We start from the raw sequence: 23,302 nt of genomic DNA on the forward strand, positions 1-23,302 counted from the left end.
CAAATTTTATAATTTTTAATCACACATAATTAAAGATATTAACGATTAAAGATGTGCATTGGTAAACGCAACTGTGGTCAAACAGATCATTTATTTTGAGACAGAGGGAGTACTGTCTTTTAGAAAAGCTTGTGAAGTGTGCAACATTCATTTAGAATTGTTTCTGTTTTTGTGATAATATACTATAACATATATTATGGCAACACCGCATAGGAGTTAGACTCCCACAACACTGCGAATTAAAGTTTGAATCTAGACTGAAAGAAGTATTAATATTTAATGTCCGACGGTGTCTTGATATCTCTAAAGTAGATATAATATGTGAAAAACCATATGTGATCATGAAAATGTTCTTTCATAAAAATGATCTGTTATAGTGAATTCCTCATCGAAGAGCTCGCAAGGTGCATTGCAAGTTGATGCTAGTGAGTTATGAGAAATATCTTTTTTTTTTGGTACAGTAGAGGGCCGAAGCCCAGCGAGAAACTAAAAATCTAAACGAACATTTCTATGCATGTATGCCCCAAAAATAAAAGTGGATCAGAACTACCTCTTTGGGTAATCTGTTATGTCCCTATCATCATGTCATTCTTAAACATCCTTCCATCACCAAAATCAGTCCCTTTCCTTGTCCCTTATCTTCTTTTCGAGAACACAGTGTCGGTAACAAAGTTCAATGCAATGGTTTCTAGCGGCGCAACTTTAGGATCAAGAAAATGTTGATTGAAGTTTGAACATAACTGTATTTACTTACTATTGTCTTTTAGAAAAGCTTGTGAAATGAGAAACATTCATTTAGAATTGCTTCTGTTTTTGTGATAATATACTATAATATATAATATGGCAACACGGCATTGGAGTTACAAGATGGCGAATTAAAGGTTGAATCTAGACTGAAAGAAATATTAACATATCTCTAAGTAGATATAATATGTGAAAAACCATTTGTGATCATAAAAATGTTCTTTCATAAAAATGATCTGTTATAGTGAATTCCTCATCGAAGAGCTCGTAAGGTGCATTGCAAGTTGATGCTAGTGAGTTATGAGAAAATATTCCTTTTATATTTCCAAAATTTCTATATTGTTAACTTGAACTTTATTATATAATGGTTAGTCTAAAATTAACATTATATGTGATAACTTCTTAAACTGCTTTCTTTTTTTTTTTTTTTAAATTGCTACCGTTTGAAACTTAAAATACCACATTGCCATCTTTTGAAAAATATATACTAATATTGCCACCTTTTGAACTTTCCTATATAATTCCTCAAGTTGATCCTCTATATTTTAAAAGTTTCAATTTGGTCATTTATGTTACTTATGTCAATTTAGGTCGGTCCTTTTTATTAAAGTTTATGAAAAGGTTAGAATACAATTAACTTCAATTAACCAAATTAGTGTAACAAAACCAAAACTGCTTTTCAAAGCTACATTGCTACAGTGGATAAGATGAAGATGTTTTCATGCTTTTCTCCACACCCCCATTCCAGGCTCCTGCTCAGTCAAAAGGTCACATGAACATACAATCTTGTTGAGCACACTGTTATTCATGTAATTCTTTTATTCATGCAATCCTAACCTACCACTAATAACAATCTCAACCTCTTTTATCATGCATTGTTTCTTTTTTTAAAAAATAATTTTATCATGCATTGTTAATCACGATACACATGACGGATTTTATCATTCATTTATTTCCTTACACTAAACATCACCCCACTTCAATCTCTCAACCTATAAAAACACCTCACTACTCACCTCAACTGAAAAGCTCCGAGAGTCCAAACAGTTGATTATCCTCTTGGACTTTGACCAGCGTAGGTGATCCTCGGGTGGGCGCTGGCTTTGCCAATTTTGTTTTTCACAACCATCCTTCAGTTTTGGGCTGTCAGCCCACTTCATTTTATTTCCCTTTTTATTATGATGAGTTCTCTTTAGGCCTCTCATGGTTCTTCCCTCCCTTCCTGAATTTTACTTTTTTGTCCTTCAATAAAAACTTCGGTTGCTACGAACCGAATTCTTTTTATTCTGAAAACAAAATTCGGTTTCTATTAATTTGGCTATTATTATGACTATTATTATGTATTATTATTTTATCATCATATGTCATATGTCATTAGATTAATTTGGCTAGTAAACTTAATCAAGCCATTTGAAATTATTTCATTAAATCAACAAAGCATAAACTTTAATTTTCTACATTTTCAAACCAAATTTTCTACATTTTGAGGAAAATGCAGTATATCTCGTAAAACTAATTTATTTATAAGTATCATCGTAGAAATTGCGCGCGGTCGATTTCTTTATAGCAACAATTTTTTGGTATTATAATAAAATGCTGTCTATTTTAAACTTATAACATCATTAATATCTTTAAGCTTTATTTGAAAGCGTGAAAGTCTAGTTTTGAACTTAATGATCTTAACCTCTTCAAGTTTTGCCTGAATATGCGAAAGTCTATTTTTGAACTTATTATCAACATATTTGATCTCTCTACCTGAACATTTGAAAGTTTATTTACGATCTTATCGACATTCTTAACCTCTTAAGGATTTAGTTGAACATCAGAAAGTCTATTTTTGAACTTATCAACATTCTTAACTTTACAGGCTTAAGCTGAACATGTGAAAGTCTATTTTCAAACTTATTGACATCCTTAACCTCTTCATCCATAACAAAATCTTCCCCAACCTGGGACAGTCTTAACTTTGACCAATTTTAGAGACCGATTTTTTCAAGTATTTAAAAATTCAGTCACAAAATTGGTCTCTAACATGTGTTGTGGCTAAAAAAATTAAAAGATAAAAAGCATAATCTTATATTTGTTTTTAATAAATAGTAATATTTTTTCCACCCGTGCATTACACTAGTGTCATACATTGTTTAGATAGGGATTGACATGCAGATATTAGCTCAGATTAACCATGAATGGAAGAAAATTGGAATTAATTTTAATTTATTTTAATAAATGAAAAAGATTTAGTACAGAACAAACACCATAAGAAACAATGCAACACCTAATGTGTGGTTGTGCACATTAACCAAAGCTCAGCGATTAACATCTTTATTAGCAAAATACAAGTGTATAATAATAAATAAATGCATTTGGAAATTGTCGCCGTCTCACAAGAGGAAGCTCAATCATCAACTTCAGCTTTAATCTCTTTCAACAAATCTTCCTTGTAATCTTCAAATGTTCCAGGGAAAATTCTGACAATGTCATCCTCAACAACCCAAATTTGACTCTTTTCTTCATCAGCACAGACCTGTAATATCAACCTAGAATCGTGACTAACAAGAATAACTCCACCTTTGAATTTAACCAGCACATCGGCCAATGCATTAATACTTTCCATATCCAAATGATTTGTGGGTTCATCTATCAATAAAATTCGGTTTCTATTAATTTGGCTATTATTATGACTATTATTATGTATTGTTATTTTATCATCATATTTTGAAATTATTTCATTAAATCAACAAAGCATAAACTTTAATTTTCAACATTTTCAAACCAAATTTTCTACATTTTGAGGAAAATGTAGTATATCTCGTAAAACTAATTTATTTATAAGTACCATCGTAGAAATTGCGCGCAGTCGATTTCTTTATAGCAATAAATTTTTGGCATTATAATAAAATGCCGTCTATTTTAAACTTATCAACATCTTTAATATCTCTAAGCTTTATCTGAAAGCGTGAAAGTCTTAGTTTTGAACTTAACGATCTTAACCTCTTCAAGTTTTACCTGAATATGCAAAAGTCTATTTTAGAACTTATTATCAACATCTTTGATCTCCTCTACCTGAACATGTGCAAGTTTATTTTCGATCTTATCGACATTCTTAACCTCTTAAGGATTTAGTTGAACATGAGAAAGTCTATTTTTGAACTTATCGTCATTCTTAACTTTACAAGCTTAAGTTGAACGTGTGAAGGTCTATTTTCAAACTCATCAACATATCCTTAGCCTCTTCATCCATAACAAACTCTTCCCCAACCTGTGGATGTCTTTCTTTGATCGATTTTAGAGACCGGTTTATCAAGTATTTAAAGATTCAGTCACAAAATCGGTCTCTAACATGTGTTATGGCTAAAAAAAATTAAAAGATAAAAAATATAATCTTTTAAAGTCAAAATTAATATGAGTTAGGATCCGTTGACACCAGGTGTCAAATTTTATTTTGACACCAAATCTAATACGTTCATTTTATCAGATCTAAATGTCAATAATTATTAATTAAAAGGATCACTAAATATACCATGTTCTCACTGCAACTAACTATATTTCCTATATTTTGTCATCTAATTATCGTTCTTTTCTAAATTTGAGATCTTTTTATACAAAGAATTATGTCCAACATCGAATTTTATTGCTCTCTTAAATTGCAATTAGGGTTGGGAATAGGCCAGGCGGCCTACAGGGGCCTTCGGCCTGGCCTGTATAAGCCTGGCCTGGTCTGGCCTGATTATTAAAAATGTCAGGCTTAGGCTTTGAAAAAGGCCTGTTTACATAAATAGATCAGGCTTAGGCTTCTAAAAAGGCCTACGAAGCCTGATAGGCCGGCCTGTTTATAATAATAATTATTTATATCTTATAAAAAAATATTATTTATATAAATACAAAATATTAGAGAAATTTTTTTTTTAACAAAACAGAGAAAATATATTTGTTTTTATATTTCACGCATATAAATCAAAAGTAGAAATCCTATCTCCATTCCATCTCTCATTCTCTCGAGCAAGTAGCAACTCATCCTATATTTTGTTTGTTAGCTTGTTGCTGACTACACTTAGCAAACAATTTGTATTATGGCGACTTTGTCGTAATCGTATTTGTTATTTTAGTAGTTTTTAATTATTGTGCTAATCATATTATTAGCTTTTTCTTAATGTTGTAGAAACTATAAAAATTTAAATATGAACTTTTTAAGGCCTGTTTAGCCTATTTAAAAAGACTATATAGAGAAGCTTTAATGTAACACAGACTTTTAAATAGGCTACAAGGCCAGACCAGGCTTTTAAAAGGCTCAAGCCAGACCAAAAAAAATGACATTTGATAGGCCGTAGACCAGACTCAGGCCTAAAGAAAAATCGTAGGCCAGGCTCAGGCCTATCAAGGCCTGGCCTGTTCCCAACCCTAATTGCAATAAAGAATTAGAAAGATGCAAAGTAAAAAAGTACTATTGTCAAATTCACAAATTTCATGACAAACATACAATTCATTGTTTTTCTGTCCAAAAAAAAAAATGCAATTCATTGTTTTATGATCTATGTGCTTGATAGTCTAATTAGCATCATGACGTGATTTATGTGTGATATGCAATTTAAGTGTTTTTTTTTTTTTTTACTTTTGGGTTACAGATAAGCTACTTTTCTTTGTAACAATCTTCCCCTTCTTAATTTTGAAGCAAGGGTTGAGTTCTGCAAAAAATTTCAATGTGATTTATGGGTTTAATTTTTACCATGAGTGAACAAAAATAAAAGAGGGAGTGATCACTGACTGAAACTGGATTTTTGGATGAAACCAAATCTCTAATTCACTGTCCCTGAGTTCTTCAATCTCTGCCAGAGTCCTAATTTGATTGTATTTGATCCAAGACAATCCCCTTCCAAACTCCATCTGTTTCCTCTTATTCAAACCCCATAAAATCAAAACCGGCAATCCCATAAATAAGCATATTGTCACAATCTCTCTATAGCATATTTAAGAGGATAAAGATCAGAGGATAAAGATCGCTACGATGAAAAATAACTACTTTGCAATCCAAAAATAAAGATAGAATGTTTTGGGACTTATAAGAGAGAGTAACGATCACGTTGAATTATGATTTTTTTTTTTTGAGGAAATGAATTAGAGATTTGATTGAGAAAAAATAGGTAACTGAGAATTAATTCACTAAAGATACAAATTAAAATCACATGATATTTTAAGTGAATTGATCACAACCATTGAATTAAAAAAAATAGACGAATTACCTGGTATCAACGGATCCTGACTCAATTAATATAAATATCATAAATGGAAAAATTATCTAGCATAAAGTATCCATTATTACATCTATACCTAAACATTTTTATACTATGTTAAATAATTTTACCAAGAGAAAAAAACCTATACATCATATTTGTTTTTAATAAATAGTAATATTTTTTTCACCCGTGCATTACACTAGTGTGTACGTTGTTTAGATAGGGATTCACATGGAGATGTTAGTTCCGATTAACCATGGATGGAAGAAAATTGGAATTAATTTATTATTTATTTTAATAAAGGAAAAAGATTTAGTACAGAACAAGCACCATAAGATACAATGGGACTTCAAACTCTAATGGTAAATGAAACTTGTGCACAATGCAACACATAATGTGGTTGTGCACATTAGCCAAAGCTCAGCAATTAACATCTTTATTAGCAAAATACAAGTGTATAATAATAAATAAATGCATTTGGAAATTGTCGCCATCTCACAAGAGGAAGCTCAATCATCAACTTCAGCTTTAATCTCTTTCAGCAAATCTTCCTTGTAATCTTCAAATGTTCCGGGGAAAATTCTGACAATGCCATCCTCAACAACCCAAATTTGACTCTTTTCTTCATCAGCACAGACCTGTGATATCAATCTAGAATCGTGACTAACAAGAATAACTCCACCTTTGAATTTAACCAGCGCATCGGCCAATGCATCAATACTTTCCATATCCAGATGATTCGTGGGTTCATCTAACAATAAAATGTGAGGTTTTGACATGGATATCGATGTGAAAACGACTCGAGATTTCTGCCCACCTGATAGTTTGACAATGGGGGTTTTACGATTATGACTAGGTAGCCCAAATTTGCCAAGTTGTTCATGGACATCCTCCGCCTTGCTAAGTCCAGCTCCCTTATAGTCTGGGCAGAGGCGAAGGAGGTACTGAACAGGTGTTTCGTCCATTGTCAGTTGGTCCACAAAATGTTGGGAGTATCTCCCTATTCTCAACTTCTGACTCCTATGAATATGACCTTCTGTTTCATGCAAATCACCGGCTAGAAGATTTAGCAGTGTAGATTTTCCGGCTCCATTAGGCCCAACAATGGCAACACGAGTCCCCATATCAATGCCAACATCAACATCCGAGAGTCTGAAATCCTCTCGGTTTGGATAGACGAAGCTCACATTTTCAACCTTCAGAAGTGGAGGTGTGAGCTGAGTAGGTTCAGGAAAGTGGAACTCCACGCTGTAGTCTCTCCACTTCTGTGGTACCTCTACTTGGGCCTCATCCTCATTACCCTTTCCCTTACTTTTGCTTTTTGATGCTTCCTTTGCAGCTGCAAACTTAGCTCGATCCTTCACCTTATCTTGTTGAGCCTTGTTTCCAGTCCTTCTAGCTGCTTTCAATTGCTTGTTATAAATCTGATACTTCTTATTCATCTCTCTACGACGCTGTTCATACCCACTCTCAAAAGCATCAAAATCTCCAACATAGGGTTGAAGTTTCAAATCATGCAAGTGAATAATTTCAGAGCATACAGTATTGAGGAAATCTCTGTCGTGCGATACAACCACCAAAGTTTTCTTCCAACGACACAGGTACTCTTCCAACCAGAGAACAGCCCTCAGGTCAAGATGATTAGTGGGTTCATCGAGCAATAATAAAGTGGGCTGAACGAAAAGTGCTCGAGCTAATGAAATTCTCATCCTCCACCCACCACTAAAGGATTTTGTAGGACGGCCCTGCATATCCTTTGTAAAACCCAGACCAGCTAAAATCTTAGATGCTTGAGGTTCAGCGGCATCAGACCCCATCAGTTGTAATTTTTCATACAGCTCTGCGAGCTTTTCTCCGACATCCTCATCCTCATTAGTATCATCATCTTCATCCACACCCTCTTTGACAGAAGTTGCATTCTGTAAATCTGCAACTTCTTGTCGAACTTTAACAAGTTCTGCATTGGCTGAAACGACGGCTTCAAGTGCTGTTTTATCATCCCCAACTACCTCCTGCTCAACCAGAAGGACATCAATATTCTTAGGTACTGGTATCTTCCTCCAAGCAAGAAGCTTCAAAAGTGTTGACTTGCCCATTCCATTCGGTCCAACCAAACCATATCGCTTTCCATGAGATATCGTCACTGATGCATTTTTCAGAAGTTCTTTACCCCGAGCAGACACAGAAAAATTTTGTATTGTTATATCTTTGACATTAGCATCAGTGTCATCATCTCCATCAAGCACCGAGGTCCGACTTCCAATGACAACAGTGAAAGCATCACGATCATCGTTAAGAGCTTCTTTCTTTGCCTGTTCAGCCCGATGGGCAGCTAAAATATCGTTCTTTTCACGCTTTTTCAACTCTTTGTCAGAAATAGACAAGTCAAGAGGCTTCACATCAGGCCTATGCTTTTGCTCTAACTCCTCTTCGGAATCATCATCATCATCATCAGAGGTAGGAAGATCATTATGATCAATGTATGTAGAAGCTTTTGGAGCAGGTTTTGGCTTTGGCTTATTCGAAGAAGATGACTTTTTAGGCATATTGGCCAAATCGGCATTGACAGATAAATAATTTTCCTTCTCAGAAAGATATTTGCTACTTGTAGATGGACCTGCCCCATTTGTCTTTGTCCTTTTATTTCCCATTGAAGAAAACTGAAAAATAAATAAATAAAGAAAATTAATAGAATTGATACATAAGAATACGTACTAAACCCTAGTTACTCCTGTAACTAATTTCAAATGTAACATGAAACTAAACAACACATAATGAATCAAACACTAGTTACTATCTTCCAATCTATGACAGACTTAAAAGATCGAGCATCATAGAAAACCCTATTATCAATCAATCAAAATTTTCAAAAAATCTAGAAAAATTGTACCTGTCTGTCACGCTTTTGTGGTGGTGGTAGTTGCGGCGGCGACGACTGGATTTTCCGGTGAAGGTGATGTTGATGATGTGACGGAAAAGTTGATTTTAGGGAAAGTCTCAAGTAAGTAGAGATCTGAAAAATTATTTGTTATGAATTTGATGATTTTGTAGAATGGTTATATATAGCCAAGTTCTTGTTCGCGTTCACCACGGACCACCTAACATATCGTATATCATATGAGGGCAATCTTTTTTTTAAAAAATCTACTTCTAATCTTTTTGTTTTATTTTTTTTTTTTCAAATGCTAACATGTGCCCTAAGGGCATATTTTAAGTTGCATTTAATTAATTAATATCCCGTTTAATTTACTTCAAAAAAAGTAATAATTAACTTTATTAATTAAAAGATATAGTTCACTATATTTATTATCTATTTAAGAGAATTGGAAAGACAAAATATAATATGCTGTCAAATTTGATTTATGATCACGCGATTGGTAATACGACCATAATTATATGCATCCATTTTTTTTTGGTTTGTTAACAATCAGACTTATAGTACTTCTGGTAATACTTGATTTATGCCAACTTGTGATTTTTGTTTTTTTTCGGTGAACAAGACTGAGTATTATAGTATTATGTTGTAATGGTAACGATTGTTTGTAGTATTTTAGCTTTTGAATTGCTAATATGTTTTAGAATTTTATAATACTTACTATAATTTAATTTTTTTTTCATCTTAAAAAAAGTTTGAAAAAAAAAAGCTTTGTAGCAAAATGTTTTTGACCAATCGCGTGATCATAGATCAAGTATTTGGCAAGTATCATATTTTGCCTATGCAATTTTTTTAAATTGGTAATAAATATAGTGAACCATATCTTTTAATTAATAAAGTTAATTATTGCTATTTTTAAAGTAAATTAAATGAGATATTGGTTAATTAAATGCACCTTAAAATGTGTCCTTAGGGCACATGTTAGTAGAACTTTTTTTTTTTACAAGAAATCTACTTCTAATCTATTTACTTCTAATACAATAAAATTTATTACCACCAAATTTACTAATTAATCGCATGGAAATACAATAAAAAGATGATTTTATACTTAGGGAATTTCAGCTGATTTTCATTTGGAAAAATCTGTAGGGAAAAAAGTAATTTACTAATTGCGCGCGGTCGATTTCTTTATAGCAATAATTTTTTGGTATTATAATAAAATGCCATCTATTTTAAACTTATAACATCATTAATATCTTTAAGTTTTATTTGAAAGGGTGAAAGTCTAGTTTTGAACTTTAATGATCTTAACCTCTTCAAGTTTTGCCTGAATATGCGAAAGTTTATTTTTGAACTTATTATCAACATATTTGATCTCTCTGCCTGAACATGTGAAAGTTTATTTGCGATCTTATCGACATTCTTAGCCTCTTAAGGATTTAGTTGAACATGAGAAAGTCTATTTTTGAACTTATCAACATTCTTAACTTTACAGGCTTAAACTGAACATGTGAAAGTCTATTTTCAAACTTATTGACATCCTTAACTTCTTCATCCATAACAAAATCAATCTTCCCCAACCTTTGGAAGTCTTAACTTTGACCAATTTTAGAGACCGGTTTTTTCAAGTATTTAAAAATTCAATCACAAAATTCGTCTCTAACATGTGTTATGGCTAAAAAAAATTAAAAGATAAAAAGCATAATCTTATATTTGTCTTTTTTGCACGTGTTCTATATTTATTAACAAAAAAGGTATTGGGCTAAGTCCAAGCTGACCGGACTTTAAATTCAAATCTCCGATTGATACAATAAAAAGATATTCGGTCAGAAAAGATAATTGATAAACAAAAAAATATAATCAACATAAATCTCGAATTGGAAATAGCAAAAAGATATTTAGTCAAGATAAATGTTGAGAATAATGCCTAAATATTTTTTTTTAAAGATTTTAGATTTAAATATATTTTAGTTTTATATTTAAAATAAGATGACATTAAAGTTTAAAATTTTTATTTCAGTTTAAAATATTTAAGATATGTTTAAAATTTATAGGATTAATTTATTATTTAAAATGTATGATTTGTTTTTATGTAGCTCTATATATAGAGTCATATAGTTATAAAAAACATATGAGAAAGAAAAACAAAAACAAAAACTATTTTTCATGCAACAATGTATTTTCTTCTCTGGAGCACGTCGACCCAAACCAATCATAATTAATTTGTGTAATTTATTTGTCTAACATGAAAGACTTGCATTAATTGTTTCGTCATGGCACAAATAAAATGAATGATGCCTATTTTCCGAGTAGCCACTTGATTGATGAGTCACTTTGCAATCTTTAGGTATTTGGTTCGAAACTTGGCACTAACCAAAAAACAAAGAAAATAGAATGATAGATGAAAATTCTAAACCAATCAAATTTCCATTTAACCTAAGTTCGGTTTACACAAGATGTGTAAATAAAAAATTGCTCAGTTTTATTCATAAGTAAGATTGTTGAGAATATATCATTTTAGCATTTTTAGCTGATGGAAGTGTGTTTTTTTCACAGCTTATTTGGTATTTCGAAAGTGCATCTATGGAAAACTCCTCTGGGAAGTAATGTATGCGTTACAACTCAAAAAAAAGAAAGGAAATGAGAAATTCACCAAATAAGAGTTAATGTGTGAAAGCCTAAATGGAGTGAATAGAAACATCTTAAAATTCTTTGGGATTTGCCCTCTTTATGTAAAAAAATAAAATAAAATTTGGGATTGAATGCAATGAGGTAGAAGTAGTGTTCACTTAATTAATTAATTTTTTTTATAATGTCAAATGTAGTATGTAGATAAAATAAAAATGAACACCATCTATAATTCTCCACATCATCATGCATTGAATTTTCACCCACTTCTATTATTATGTAAGTATAAAAAAGGATGAAAACTTATAGGTGGAGATTATTGGTTGGTGTTTTCATATGTTGAGTTATATATTCAAAATGGAAAAGTGAGAAAGTGGAATGAACGTGTAGTAGTACTAAGTAGTGCTTAAGATGTTACAAAACCATGACCATATTTATTCACCACCATCACATATTCACATGCCAACAACATATATCATATATGCCTTATATTTTCATATGAACTAAATAAAGTGCAAAAGTATCTTGAGCTACAACAAAATTCACATGCACATGTTTGACCGCCATGTGTCATATTTTATTTGGTGGTACTACTCAGCCTTTTTATAATTCGAGCGTATTTTTTTTTTTTTTTTTTAAAACTTGGTATCCGGCCTTTGGACCGACTAATCCAAGGGGACCAATCCCACCGCCCACTTGCGGGGGCCCCATTTAAAGCCAGAGTTTTTTGCTCTGTATGGACTTAGCCCACCGAAATTGGCACCAGTGGGAATCGAACCTGAGACCTTGAGAGGAGCATACTCCAAGGGCCCAAGCCAACACCACTCGACCAACCCAGCGTATTTATTTAACAACAATAAGAACAAGCCACGTAAGTAAATTTATACGTGGTATGTACAATTATCGTGTAACCAACTTTTTTTTGGTGAAGTAGTCTACTGACTAGAAATTCCATCTTAAAAGTAAATAAGTGAAGTGTCCGGAATTCGAACTTCGACTCTTGCAAATATAATGCGATATATGTCCTACCAATTACAAGTACACGTGTAACGATATAATCTTGCTTATTAAAAGGAAAAATCGTATGAAGAATATAGTTGTATACTGTATACATGATACATTTCAAATGTATCCATAACTGTCTCGATTAAGTTTCGGTATTTTTCGTAAAGAATATTTTCTTACCCAATGTAACTTAATTACTTTACTTTAATTATAATTACGACAAAATCAGAAATTTCCTAAGGATAAGATAGTATATATTTTTTTTTTGACTAAAAGATAGTATATATGTTTTGTCAAAAAGAAAATAGTTAAATATATTAATTTTCAAAAGATAATACCACTTCTGGTTTTTTTACAAAAGACACTTTATTTTTCTAAATTTATTAAATAATTAATATAATGGTTATAACAATCTTAAATACATTAATTATTCAATTAATCTAAAAAGATGAAATATACCTCGACATGATTAGTCTTTGCAGTTACGCGTGAGGATATCTTTGGTCTACAAAAAAAGGTGAAATATTTCTTATAAAAAGAATCGGAAAGATTAATTAGAAACAAATATGATAATTATCTAATAAAAAGGATAGGAGAGATTAATTAGAAACAAATATGATAATTATCTAATTAAGGTTTACTAAAAACGAAAATAACCATCTATACTCATTAACTAGACCCTTACCCGTGCGATGCACGGGTTTTATGCGCTATTTTACATTATAACGCGGAAAAAATATTTGTATAAGTTGAAATAATTATTATTATCAAAATTATAATAATAACAATAATAATAATAAAAAAAATCATCTAAATATAATATATTGATGTCAATATGTGTTTATAAATTTCGAAAAACTTCTCTATGCACCACATATTTGAAATTACATTAGTATATTACAACAAATCAATAACCCAACAACTAAAGAAATCTAGAGTAAACTATCAACAAAATTGATACTAATCACTAAGTAAGAGAATGCAAGAATATGTATGTACCCAAAAAAAGAAAAAAAATCCAAGAATAGGACTAAAATAATTAGAAAATTTCTTTAGCCAAAAAATAATAATTAGTTAGACAATTAATAAATTGACTGAGATTTTAATATGGGTGATTATTTACAAAAAAAAAAATAGAAAAAAACTTGAAAAGTAAAAATCTTAATCAAATTTTAGTAGACAATGTGAAGAATATTATTTACAATAAAAACTTGAAAATTTACAACAAAAAAAAAAAAAAAACATGAAAAGTCATCTATATAAATATTATTGATGTGAGTATATGAAGAGTACATAATGACAATGATATAATATAAGAAAGTGATGTGACATTATTGAGTGATTTAATTGGATGTAAGTGGCTTATGTGGATTAGGGTTAGATTAGTGGTTCCACAACTATTTAGGAATTATATATATAGATATTTGCACGTAATTATACATTTTTTTTTTGGCATTCACCACCAGTTTAATTTGGTTCGGGTGTCAGTTCTGGCATTAAGTGGTTTCAGTCCCATTCGAATCACAGTTGCGGGGTATCGAACCGTGGTTCTCCGTACCAAGTTTAACGTCAATCACCACTGAACCAAGTAACGATTGGTCAAATTACATTTTTCTTATTTATACCACTTACTTTTTAAGATAATAAAAAATAGACTTAATTAGTCTTTTGGTCCCTTAAAGACATTTTAGGTTTCACAATGGTCCCTTAAAGAAAAAAGGTCCGGATTGGTCCCTTAAAGACACATCTGTTTCTCAATTGGTCCTTTCTGTGAATTTTTTACAAAAAACGTTAGTTTTAATTGACTGGATTGTGGATGTCATTAAGTGTAAGTGGTCTACCAAAAACCTTATTAATTTTTAAAATTTTAACAATTGAAATTTTTTGTTATATTTGGAGTTAAAATTTAACGGAAATGACCAATATGGCAAACATATATATGTCTTTAAGGGACCAATCCGGACATTTTTTTCTTTAAGGGACCAATCTGAGCTTTTTTTCTTTAAGGGACCATTGTGAAACCTAAAATATCTTTAAGGGACCAATAGACTAATTAAACCTAAAAAATACATATCTGTACTTACGGGTCATTGGTACACTTTCTTTAAAAAGATAGCTGCCGTCCGATAAATTTTGTGCAGCTGGGATCGTCTAATGTATATTCAGATTCCGGATTTAGCAGAAGGCGTTATACCTCTCTTAGAGAGAACATGAAAAACAAGAATAACTATAACGATATTATTGAAGGCATTATACCTCTTTTAAATATCATACATGATGTGTCGGTATATTATTGGACGCATGTGTAAAAAAAATTTTAATGACGATGCATATAAATTAAATTCTTATAGGATTAAGTTTTACAAATAAATTTTAATTATTGATTTTTATAATTTATATTTTAATTTCTTCATTTTAATTTAAAATGTATTAGTAAAAAAACTGTATTAGTCAAAAAATAAATTAAAACCGTAATCTCTCATTTTATTAAAAAACATTAATAAATCTTTTTTTTTTGTTTACAATGAGCTGGGATCGAACACATGAGTTGTAACGTACTACTCAACCACTCATCACTAGACCAAACCTACTGGCTTAATAAATCCATGGGGTGTGTATTGGATTGAGATTTCATGGGATTTTAAAAGACTTTTTTATGACAAAAAAATCTTGAGGTATTCAATCAAGACTTTTAAAAAAGTTAAATAAATTTTGTGGTATTCAATCAAAACAAATAAGATTTTTTTTAGGGCAACAAAATCCGTTGGTATTCAATTGAGATTTGTTCCTACTTTTAAAATGTCTATTGGTATTCAAAAGTCTACCGATTTTGATGGACTCTTGTTTGGAATGGATTTTGAGAGATTTTTTGGTTGAAAATACACTTGACTGACTTTTTCAAAAATCTCACCAAAAGTCTTGAGACTTTTTTGAACTCTCCAAAACTTTTTACTTTTATCTGTATAAAATTTATTCTTCTTCTTTATTACTTTCATAGTTAATCATCACTGCACCCGGTTTTTTCTTCTTTTCTTTGTTCACTTTTTCAACAATCTCCCCAAAAGTTTTGAGAATTTTTCAAACTCTTCAAGACTTTTTACTTTCATCATCATTATACCGGTTTTCTTCTTCTTCTTTACCTATCAAATATGTTCTTTTGCAAAAAAATATTTTAACAAATTATACATCTTTTTTACAAAGTTTTGATTAATTACAACGGCAAACAAATTTTTTTCGTCACACATTCATCTACTTCTATTTTCCATCAATGGTGGTGGTGGTGATAACATTTTTATTGGTGATTAGAAACATATACGTAAAAATGTACCAAAAAAAAAAGAAACATATACGTAAAAAAATGTAAGGTTTTTTTTTTTAAATCTTTGGATTCCCAAAAAAATATAATTTCTTTTATTAAAATTTATTGATTCTTTTAAAATTTTCCTAATATACAAAAGTTTCCTAATATATAAAGTGTTATGAAATCTTGATTGTAAAAAAGTCTTCTGAAAAAATCTCTCAAAATCCATTCAAATCATGTGTTAAAAATCTTGATTGTAAAAAAGTCTTTGTAAAAAAGTCTTTAAAATCTCACAAAATCAATATAGTCCAACAAAATCTCATAAAATCATCAAGACTTTTTTTGCCAAAATTATCTCATAAAATCTCAATCCAATACACCCTCTCAAAATATATTTCACAAACTTTCATGATGGAGGTTACATAGAAAAACCTCAATTCTTCCTAAATTGCATTTTTTCCTCCTCTTATTATTATGTTTTTGATATGATTTGTGATTCTCATGATTCTCTCACATTAAAACCCTTTTTTTCTTCCTCTCATCTCTCTATCACTCTTTTTTTGAGGGAATGTTGTAGAAAACCATGAAAACATCTAGTAAGACTTTTCATGACAAGTTTCACAATTATGGCCAACGGGAAAGCTGTTCAACCCTATTGATTAAGGGGTTCCCTTATATTTTGTCATCTCTATTGATAGTCACCATTTTGAGTTTCTTCTTCCTTTATTCTCCAAATTCTTTAACCCTTGTGCCTAATCAAAGCCATGATGAAATCATTGAAAATCACTCCCAAAAACAAGAACATGAACATGCCAAAACCTTTGTGGCTAATCAAGACCATGAAATCATCGAAGAACATCAACATGCCAAGGTATCAACACTTCCACCATCCAAACCACATAAGGGTATGTTCCAAAATGATCACATCCATATTCAATTTTTTTTCGTCCTCAATTTCCTTTCATATGTTTGCATCAATTTTATTTAACACAATTTTGTATAATTTTTGTTGAGATTCATCAAACCATGTTAATGGGACAATTCAAATTGAAGTTTGACCCGATACACTTTCGAGCTCAAAAAATTAAAGAGAAAAAATAGGAGATATGTGGTGGAACCGGAGAGATGGGGCCAAGGTTATAGAATTGCTCATTCTATCAATGCGAATTAAGAATTAAAAAATTATACATGTTCCTAAATTTTTGTCACATGTGTCAAACTACGTAAACCTGTTTGTATTGTTCTTTTGAAAGCTGAATTCTCGAATAATTTATGTTTAATACTTTTTTATTTTATTTTTTTTTTTTTAGAGAAGAAAACTTGTGACTTGTTTAAGGGACATTGGATTAGAGGTTTAAGAGGGTCATCATATTACACAAATTCAAGTTGCCCTACAATTCCTGATAGCAAAAATTGTTTCAAGAATGGAAGAATTGATAGTGATTTTCTTAATTGGAAATGGAAACCTGAGCAATGCGAGCTTCCAATGTTTGATCCTAAAATTTTTCTCAACATGGTTCGTGGCAAGAAAATGTCTTTTATAGGTGATTCTGTGGCTAGGAACCATATGGATTCTCTTCTATGCCTCTTGTCACAGGTTAGTTTGTTAAGTTTTTTTTTTTAATTTTTTTTTAATTTTTTTTTATTTTACACGTTGCACATAACATACATTTTTTTTGGCTTTTGAGGTGTTGAAAATTCTTTGCTTGCATAATAAGTGGAATGTGATTCTTGTAAATAAAAATGAAGGGTAGAGGAAAAGGATTGTGAATGTGATGCCACATGATGTCTTTGCACTTTCTTTGTTGCAATTTAGTTTCACATTTTGTCCTAAGTTTTAATTTTTGTTTGACAAACATGCGAGTGACGAGAATCTCACACAGTAAATGCGAATAATAAAAAAAATTGCGGATTTGAATGAGTTTGAACATATCAAATATCTTTGCAGCTGTATTTGATAAGATGTCTTAAATGCGATCCTCGTAAATAAAATTGAAGGCTTCAATGTGACATCACATGATTTATCATCACTTTCTTAGTTGCAATATTCAGTTTCACATTTTGTCCTAAGTTGTAAATTTGTTCTTTAGATTATTCTTTTTATGAATATTTGTTCTTTACATTTTGTTCAATTGAAAAGGGGGAAATTTAGATTAATTAAGATGCAAAGTCAAAAGCTAAAGTTGAGGCAGAAAGTAAGGGATAATGGATCAATTTAGTGACTGTTTCCAGATTTAATTACTTGGTAATTAATTTCACTTCTACTTTTTATGGGGAAATAAACTATTTAGTATACTCATCCATTAATAGGTTTGATTATTAGTTGTCAAAAGTGTACTTGGTTGGGATCAATTGACAAAAGTAGAACTTGGACAAAATTTGCTCTAACAAGGAATCAAACTCGGGTTCTCCTGAACGATTAGTCATAGAGGGAGTTCATTAATCACTTGAGTCCAATATTTTTGGTAGATGTTACAAAGTTAAATTTTTTCCATCTCACATTTCATGGATGAGAGAGTACCAGTTAAGTCATTTTTAAATAATCAAATATCATGCAGAAAAAGAACAACATAATTTTTCATTAGAAAATTTGTACAAGGGACTTGAATAAGTTGTGAACCAATCTACATGTATAAGACAAATGTCATCGACACGTACAAAGCATGATTCAACAAATTAAACTTATAATCAGTTTTCTGTCACCATATTTTATATCTAATATCTAATATCTATACTTATAAAACTATTATTCTATTAGTATTATTGTTATTGTTATATTTAATTCAATAGGTCAACAATCCCATGTTAAGCTTCAATATTGGAATCTGATTCTGTTTTGCTGTATACATAATGTTATAACCATGACTTGATATTAATCGTTGACATTCTATGGATTCTTTTCTCTCTATTTTTCTCCCTTTGAATTTTTTTGCCCTTTATTTGGTGAGAATGAAATGAATACTATTATAGAAGCACTTAAATATGTCCTCATGGGTTGGCACGAAGGTGTAGGCTTAGGCTTGAGAGTTGAGACTTACACCTCTCTAGGTGTCAGATTTAAATTCTTCTAGTGCCAATTTTTATGTTGGGTCGGTCTATTCAAAACTTTGCTCTGACCTCAATTGACCCCACATTAGTAAACAGTCAGATGAGTCTCATGAATTAGTTAGTCCTTAAAAGATGTTATTGCATAAAAAGCCTAGTAGTATAGATGTCATGAAATAGCATATGTGAGAAATTTCAAGTTTAGAATAGATAGTAGATTAAATACCTTAACTTCATTTTGTGCTCAAATTTTTGACTCCATGTAACAATTTCCTTCAAAATTTTGCAGGAGGAAATTCCAAAGGATATACACAAGGACTCAGAAGATAGGTTTAGAACATTTTATTTCCCTAACTATGATTTCACTCTCATGATGCTATGGAGCAGATTCCTTATAGTAGGTGAAGAAAGAATGGTAAATGGAACAGGAACAAGCGTTTTCGACTTGAATTTCGATAAAATAGACGAAGATTGGGCGAAAGTAATACCAGAATTGGACTATGCAATAATTTCAGATGGACATTGGTATTTCAGATTAATGTATCTTCATCAAGGTGGTAAATTAATAGGTTGTGTTTATTGCAATGAAAAAAATGTGAAAAATTATGACATAGATTTTCCTTTAAGGTTATCTTTTGAAAAAGCATTGAACTACATTAACAATTGCAAAGAATGTAAGAAAGGAAAATTGTTAACAATTTTGAGGACATTTGCACCAGCCCATTTTGAGAATGGAGTTTGGAACACTGGAGGGTATTGTAATAGGACAAGTCCTATGAATGAAGGTGAAGTTGATTTAGGAAAATTTGAATGGAAATTAAGAAATGTTCAAAGGGAAGAGCTTATGAAAGTTAAAAATAATAATAAAGGGAAAATTAAGTTTGAAATTTTGGATGTAACAAATGCTATGATGATGAGACCAGATGGACATCCTGGTGAACATTGGGGTAATAAATGGATGAAAGGTTATAATGATTGTACTCATTGGTGTTTGCCTGGTGCTATTGATATTTGGAATGAATTATTGTTAGCTGTTCTTCAAAGGGATGGTGATGAAGATATGATGATGAGTTTTGGATTAGAGTCATCATCAAATACAAGATGATTATTATAGTTTTTATGTTATATATAGTTAAAAGGGGAATATAAATTTCTATGATTATATACATTCTTTTATATAATTAGTACATGAGAATAATGATATTGTCTTTGTTTTATTTTGTTACATTGATATGTGGTTTTAATTTTTAGGATTGTTGTATCTTTTGTGTCTTTTCATTGTTCATAATATTGCAAGGGTAAAGTGTCTTAAAGGTATTGTTTAAGGATTTCATAAAAAGAAATTGTGGCTTAAGAATAGATGTCAAATACATGTAAAATAATAATTGCACAATTTTATGCATAACATTTATCACTTTTTGACTGCTTAAGGAATAAGACTTCAATTTTAAACACTTCATCTACCTTTTACTTTGGTGGTGCAACCTTCAACAACTCCTATGAATTTTATTTGATTACTTCTGTCTACTACTATATTTGATCGTATGAGATGTCGACAATAAATTTATAAGTGAGGATAATCTTTATCTTATAAGTTGGTTTTATATTGGTTGAACAGTCAACTTAACTTTTAAGATGATATTTTAGTATATTCAAAATCTATTATATCACTAACTAATAAGGTCCCTCCTATTAGATCATCCCTATCTCACACCCCATATATCTAGTTACATGCTTGTGTTACACGAGAGTTGTTTGGATATATATTATTGACAGTTAGACTATTTACTCGGGCTTATACTTGAGTAAAGGCGTCGTCGTTTGAGCAGCGCTCGTGATCAAATTCTTCGACGTTTCAAGAGGTAAACACATGAATTCATAGTGATTCTTGTAATTTTTTTCACTGAGACTGATTTTAAAAATAAGTTTTTAAAAGTCTACCTCTTAATTTGGGCGCACACACACGAGATACAACCATTTAATCGAATAACATGTATATTGATTATGCATTAATTAATTATATGATATTAAATATCTAAAATAACATATCTAATAATGTAATCATCTAACAATTTAGTTAAAGTGTTGTTTGTTGCTTAATTAATGTGCTAATACTTGCTAAAGAGTGCCCCCGAGGCAATAGTTAAGGACACAAAATGGTAGTAATATAATCTTAAAAGTAGTGAATTCAATGCTTTGAATTTTTGAAAAAAAAACTTTTTCGTTTAAAACTTTTGCTTTTATTATCATTTTTGTTTTCTTAACTATTACACCGGACACTATTTAACCGGACTCATAATTTAAAATGTAGAAAGATGACAATGTTTCAATATTATTAACGTCTACATATTTATTAAATGTTGCGTAAAAACATCAAACATTTGATTAAGAAACTAGAGGTTTAAAATGCATTGAAAATGATGTGAGGTAGTGTGTCAATAAAATTTGCATGTTTATCAAAATTTCTTTAGAAACACCAGAGTTTGATTGTAAATCAAAGTTTGCATCGAAAAATGAAGTTTAATTTAGTTTGTCATTAAAGTTTGTGCATTTGTAAAAGTTCATTGAAAACCTTAAATGTTACATTGATAATAAGTTAAAATGAATAGATGTAATAAAAATTTAGACATGCATTGGAAAACATTGCGTAGAACAATGCACCATTAAAGTTGTTCATTTATCAGAACTCAGAAGTTTCTTAAAAACAATAAATGTTGCATTGAAAATGAATCATTGAGCAATTAGAAATGCATTGAAAAATGATCTATAATAAAGTTTGCGTGTTCATAAATTTTTTTTTTGAAAACATCAATGGTTGATTGAAAAATTAAAAGTACAATTAAACGTAGAAGTTTATAAATTAAAGATGCATTGAAAAATAATATGTTGAAAATGTGACATTAAAGACCGTACATTTATCAAAGAATGAAAATGAGAGTTGAGAGTTGAGAGTTTCAAGCTGTTTTTTTTTTAATGCGAATAATTAAGAAAGATAAGCAAGAGTTAATAAGACCCCCACATGGGTTAAACAAAAGTTTCCTTAGGATAAAAGATTACGGGTTTGGATTAAAAAAAGAAGATTAGGGTTGAGTTCGGTTAGTCAACCACTTAAGAGATTTGGAAAGAAGGAATTTTTTTCTTTCTATTAAATAGAATTTATATAAATTAGATCTCAAAGACTTCCTACTTCCTAGTGCACACTTGAATGTTCAGATTACACAAACAATTAAACTTACATTGCTATAATTTTTTTTTTTTAAATTTTATCCAAAAATTAAGACTTGACTGAGAGTATCCAATCAAAAAACCCAAACACTATAATAACAATCGTTAACTCTACTGTTTTATCCGATAGTAAAAAATAAACCCTAAGTAAAAGAGTTTTTTAAATCTAAGCTATAGTGCTTTTGGAGGGAGAAAAATCTATAAGTACCCTTCCAACTTAAAGTTTTAATTTTTATTATCTTAAAAACTCATCCTAAATAATTTTATTTGGCCAAAATAATATAAATATAAAATAAAATAAAATAATAATTACATTTTGTAAGTTTTCTTTCCCTTCATTTTCTTTCTCTCACAAATCACTCCAAATTTCACAAAACCCGAACCAAAACAACCAATCACTCTTTCTTCTCCAATTTTCCGATTCCAATGGCTTCTTCTTCCGACGAAGGTTACGCGATCGAACTTTACATGGATCCAGCACTCGAAAACCAAGTTCTCAAAGCATGGAACGTTCTCGCTCGCCGTCAAATCAGTACCGAACTAATCGAAATCGGTTCACGACCACACATCACACTCTTCTCAACTCCTTACCTTCTCGAACCTTCCAAACTCGAATCCATTCTCAAAACCCTAACTTCTAAATTCGATCCATTTTCTCTTTCTTTCTCTTCAATCTCTTCTTTTTCTAATGATAACAATACTCTATTTCTCTCACCTACTCCTTCAATCTCTCTTCTCAATTTTCACTCCAATTTAGTTGATTCCATTGTTAAAGAAGGGATTGAAGTTTCTGATGTGTTTTCGGTTGGAAATTGGATTCCTCATTGTGAAGTTGCGAATCATGTTCCTAAATTGAGAATTGCTGAAGCTTTTACTCTTCTTAGAGATCTTAAATTGCCTGTTACTGGTTATGCTGTTGATGTTGCTCTTGTTCAATTCAATCCGGTTCGTGAGATTTTCTCCTTTGTTCTTGGTAACAATAGTAATAATATTATTGAGAATTGAATCCTTTGTTTGTATGTTAGCTTGTTGTAATAAGATTGTTGTTGTTGTTATGTTATTCTTAATTTGGAACTTTTTTTTTTTTTGGAGGAATTGTTTATGAATTATGATGATTAGTTTTAGAATATTGGAATTTTGATGATTAGCTATGAAGCACATGATACTGACATTGACATTGGTAAAATTTTGGAATTTATGTTGTTGATGCTGATTGAGTTATTCGTAAATTGGAACTTTTCGGAGGAA

The 23,302-nt window shown here is 30.7% G+C and overlaps 3 protein-coding genes across 3 annotated transcripts; 2 read left to right on the forward strand and 1 right to left on the reverse strand.

Moving 5' to 3' along the window:
* Window positions 1–6,236: 6,236 nt before the first annotated feature.
* LOC123906523 (ABC transporter F family member 4-like) lies at window positions 6,237–9,025 on the reverse strand. Its single transcript, XM_045956448.1, has 2 exons — window positions 8,866–9,025; window positions 6,237–8,635 (listed from the first exon to the last, which is right to left on the reverse strand). The coding sequence occupies exon 2, from the start codon at window positions 8,624–8,626 to the stop codon at window positions 6,485–6,487; it is 2,142 nt and encodes a 713-aa protein (XP_045812404.1). The 5' UTR covers window positions 8,627–8,635; window positions 8,866–9,025; the 3' UTR covers window positions 6,237–6,484.
* A 7,181-nt stretch (window positions 9,026–16,206) lies between these two features.
* Window positions 16,207–19,934, forward strand: LOC123904030 (xyloglucan O-acetyltransferase 3-like). Its single transcript, XM_045953729.1, has 3 exons — window positions 16,207–16,689; window positions 17,095–17,381; window positions 19,119–19,934. Exons 1-3 carry the CDS (start codon window positions 16,368–16,370, stop codon window positions 19,932–19,934), a joined length of 1,425 nt encoding a protein of 474 aa, XP_045809685.1. The 5' UTR covers window positions 16,207–16,367.
* A 2,436-nt stretch (window positions 19,935–22,370) lies between these two features.
* LOC123906524 lies at window positions 22,371–23,302 on the forward strand. Its single transcript, XM_045956449.1, has one exon. The coding sequence runs from the start codon at window positions 22,481–22,483 to the stop codon at window positions 23,057–23,059; it is 579 nt and encodes a 192-aa protein (XP_045812405.1). The 5' UTR covers window positions 22,371–22,480; the 3' UTR covers window positions 23,060–23,302.

This window comes from Trifolium pratense, linkage group LG2 (assembly GCF_020283565.1).
Source record: "Trifolium pratense cultivar HEN17-A07 linkage group LG2, ARS_RC_1.1, whole genome shotgun sequence".
Taxonomy (NCBI): Eukaryota; Viridiplantae; Streptophyta; class Magnoliopsida; order Fabales; family Fabaceae; genus Trifolium; species Trifolium pratense.

What these genes read in the sequence shown, in the direction of transcription:
- LOC123904030 (XM_045953729.1), top strand. Translation starts at nt 16,368, where the DNA reads ATGAAAACATCTAGTAAGACTTTTCATGACAAGTTTCACAATTATGGC. An exon ending in ACCATCCAAACCACATAAGG is followed by an intron (nt 16,690 to 17,094) that starts GTATGTTCCAAA and finishes TTTTTTTTTTAG; the next exon opens with AGAAGAAAACTTGTGACTTG. An exon ending in TTCTATGCCTCTTGTCACAG is followed by an intron (nt 17,382 to 19,118) that starts GTTAGTTTGTTA and finishes AAAATTTTGCAG; the next exon opens with GAGGAAATTCCAAAGGATAT.
- LOC123906524 (XM_045956449.1), top strand. Translation starts at nt 22,481, where the DNA reads ATGGCTTCTTCTTCCGACGAAGGTTACGCGATCGAACTTTACATGGAT.
- LOC123906523 (XM_045956448.1), bottom strand. Translation starts at nt 8,626, where the DNA reads ATGGGAAATAAAAGGACAAAGACAAATGGGGCAGGTCCATCTACAAGT.